Genomic DNA, 2,308 nt, shown 5'->3' with positions numbered 1-2,308 from the left:
CTGAGTGTAAAGAATTAATTGCTTTATTCAGATTTGAATTCCCAACAAAGACTATAGCCCGGTTGAGGCTCCTATTTTTCACACTCGCAGATTCCCCTTCTTTAACGTTCAAAATGTATTTATATATACAGCATTACGGAACCGAACGACCTTTTAGAGTTTATACTCTATTATATCATGATACACAGTAGGCCTATAATTTTAAACGGTAAAGAAGAGAAATAAGCGAGTGTGAATCCCGGAATCTTCCGCTGTCTGTCGTCTTAACCAACAGCACCACTGTAAAGCCATTGGAAGTCTAAACCGGAATAGAGACAATAGCTATGCAGCTACAACATATTCGACACCCCCCCCCCCGCCACACACACACACGTGAAACTGTGTTCAATGTAAAGCTCTCTTCTTTAAGAAGTTTAACAAGGCGAAGAGGTACTTAGGCCTATATAAGAAATTTTACACATAAAGGAAAAATTCTTAAAAAGTAGGCCTAAAGAAAAAGAATTTGCGAGTGTGAAAATCACAACGAATTGGAACCCCATACTTTCTGCTGTTTATGCAGACGCCTTTACCAACTGGGCCATAGGAAGTTCGACTCCGATTTGAGGCAATTGATATACAAATAAGCATAGCATATGGATGGGTCAGTCGAAGATTTATAGATAAATCCTAAACTTAACAGTAAATTATATGCCAGCATTGTTCATCTGTTTACTTTCTGTTTAACGTGTGTGTTTGAGTGACCATAGTGCTCCTTCCCCACACACATAAGACTCAAAGAGTTACCTCCGATCGAATTCGAATTTACCACTAAGCATCAGAGACCCAATTGGTTAAGGAATCTGACAACTGGCTATCCTGTGGTACCTATAGTACAGACTTTTATTGTTTTACTAGCTGGATATAGGAGCTTCCGTGACACTATTACATGGGAAAAAGGATTGTGGCGAGCTATATATACAGCTATACGTGACTTCTTTTACTGGCTGTTTTTCAGTTCACGGAGAGAGGCTAATAAGCTGGACTTCGCTGTATTGATAATAAAGTAAGCTCCAAACCTGTTCATACACAAATAATAAGTAATAAAAATAATGAATATAATAAAATTGTTTAGAGAGTAATTTTTTTTGTTCATTTAGCAACCAACACGTCGACAAAGCCTTTAATATATTATTTGTACATCATAAGTACCGATAGGTCCTATCACATATTAAATGCACCTCCTAATTGAACTGTAAAATAACTAACAAAGTATGTTTCTCTAATTCTTCAGCTGCGTTTATGAATTTCCAGAAGAGTGCTTTACAAAAAAATCGGAAATTGTGCTTAAGCTTCAATAATGCGTAAAGCATGCTGCTACTGGATTAGAAACCCTGGACTTCATTTATTAGGACCATTTGGGTGGGATTCTTTTCGAGATGGGCTTATTATTTTTTCGAGATCAATTTTGCAAAATAAGTAGGAGGCTTCTTTATAAAATGAATGCTATCAATATTTGGAATTGCTACTATAAAACCATATAGGCCTACTGTATGACTACTGAAAACATATATTCAAACACGGAATTCTAAATTCTGTTTAACAAAAAATATAAACATTATTATTTCAATTAGGCCTATAGTGATGACGAAAACATGCCGACGACATGCTTCTATTCGAAGTTTTACGGTAATTAAATACAACTTCATACTGATGGGAATCTTGCCAACATACTTGTGTACCGGTTATGATTTATATTTTTCTCCCACTGCCTAGTTATTTTGTTCTCTTGCCTTCAGATTGAATATTGTTTCTGTCGTTAATATTTAAGTTTATATATACATTTCAGGGGTCAGATGGGTGGACCAAGCATATCAATCCCAGATAAAGTTGTGCCTGTTGCTGACGCAATAAAATCTGCAATAGGTAGGGATCATCACATAATGTCTAAATGATATTTATAAAATAGTAAGTTTTTCTTAATAAAAGAAAGCAATGGAATATTCCCTAAATTGCTATAGTTATCAGCTTGAGTTTCAATATCGTTACCATTTAACGTATAACCAAACTTATGTTAATTAAAAATAGAAATGTTCGCCCTATTTCCTCTTTGAATATTCATGTTGGTAATGAAACCATTGGTGAGGTAAAAAGCATCAGTTACCGGTATTTAGGACTTCAAATTGATGAAAACCTTACCTGGAATGACCATATTCGAAAATTAAATAAAACTATTGGGTACAAAATTAACATCCTAAATAAATTGGCAGAAACACTAAATGAATCTCTTCTAAATATTCTTTATAGAAGTACAATACAACCCTGTATGGAC

At 34.8% G+C, this 2,308-nt stretch overlaps 1 protein-coding gene across 1 annotated transcript in view; it reads left to right on the top strand.

Moving 5' to 3' along the window:
- Positions 1 to 477: 477 nt before the first annotated feature.
- LOC117121885 overlaps positions 478 to 2,308 on the top strand; it is a 12,904-nt gene continuing 11,073 nt past the window's right edge. Inside the window, exons 1-2 of the mRNA XM_033267272.1 lie at positions 478 to 1,042; positions 1,826 to 1,902. Of these exons, the coding sequence (XP_033123163.1) occupies positions 1,833 to 1,902 (70 nt within the window). The 5' untranslated portion in view covers positions 478 to 1,042; positions 1,826 to 1,832. The remainder of the gene's footprint in view (positions 1,043 to 1,825; positions 1,903 to 2,308) is intronic.

This window comes from Anneissia japonica, unplaced genomic scaffold, assembly GCF_011630105.1.
Source record: "Anneissia japonica isolate Jap-2015-1 unplaced genomic scaffold, ASM1163010v1 scaffold352_len1594369_cov220, whole genome shotgun sequence".
NCBI classification, from domain to species: domain Eukaryota; kingdom Metazoa; phylum Echinodermata; class Crinoidea; order Comatulida; family Comatulidae; genus Anneissia; species Anneissia japonica.
This window is presented reverse-complemented; position numbering and strand designations above follow the sequence as displayed.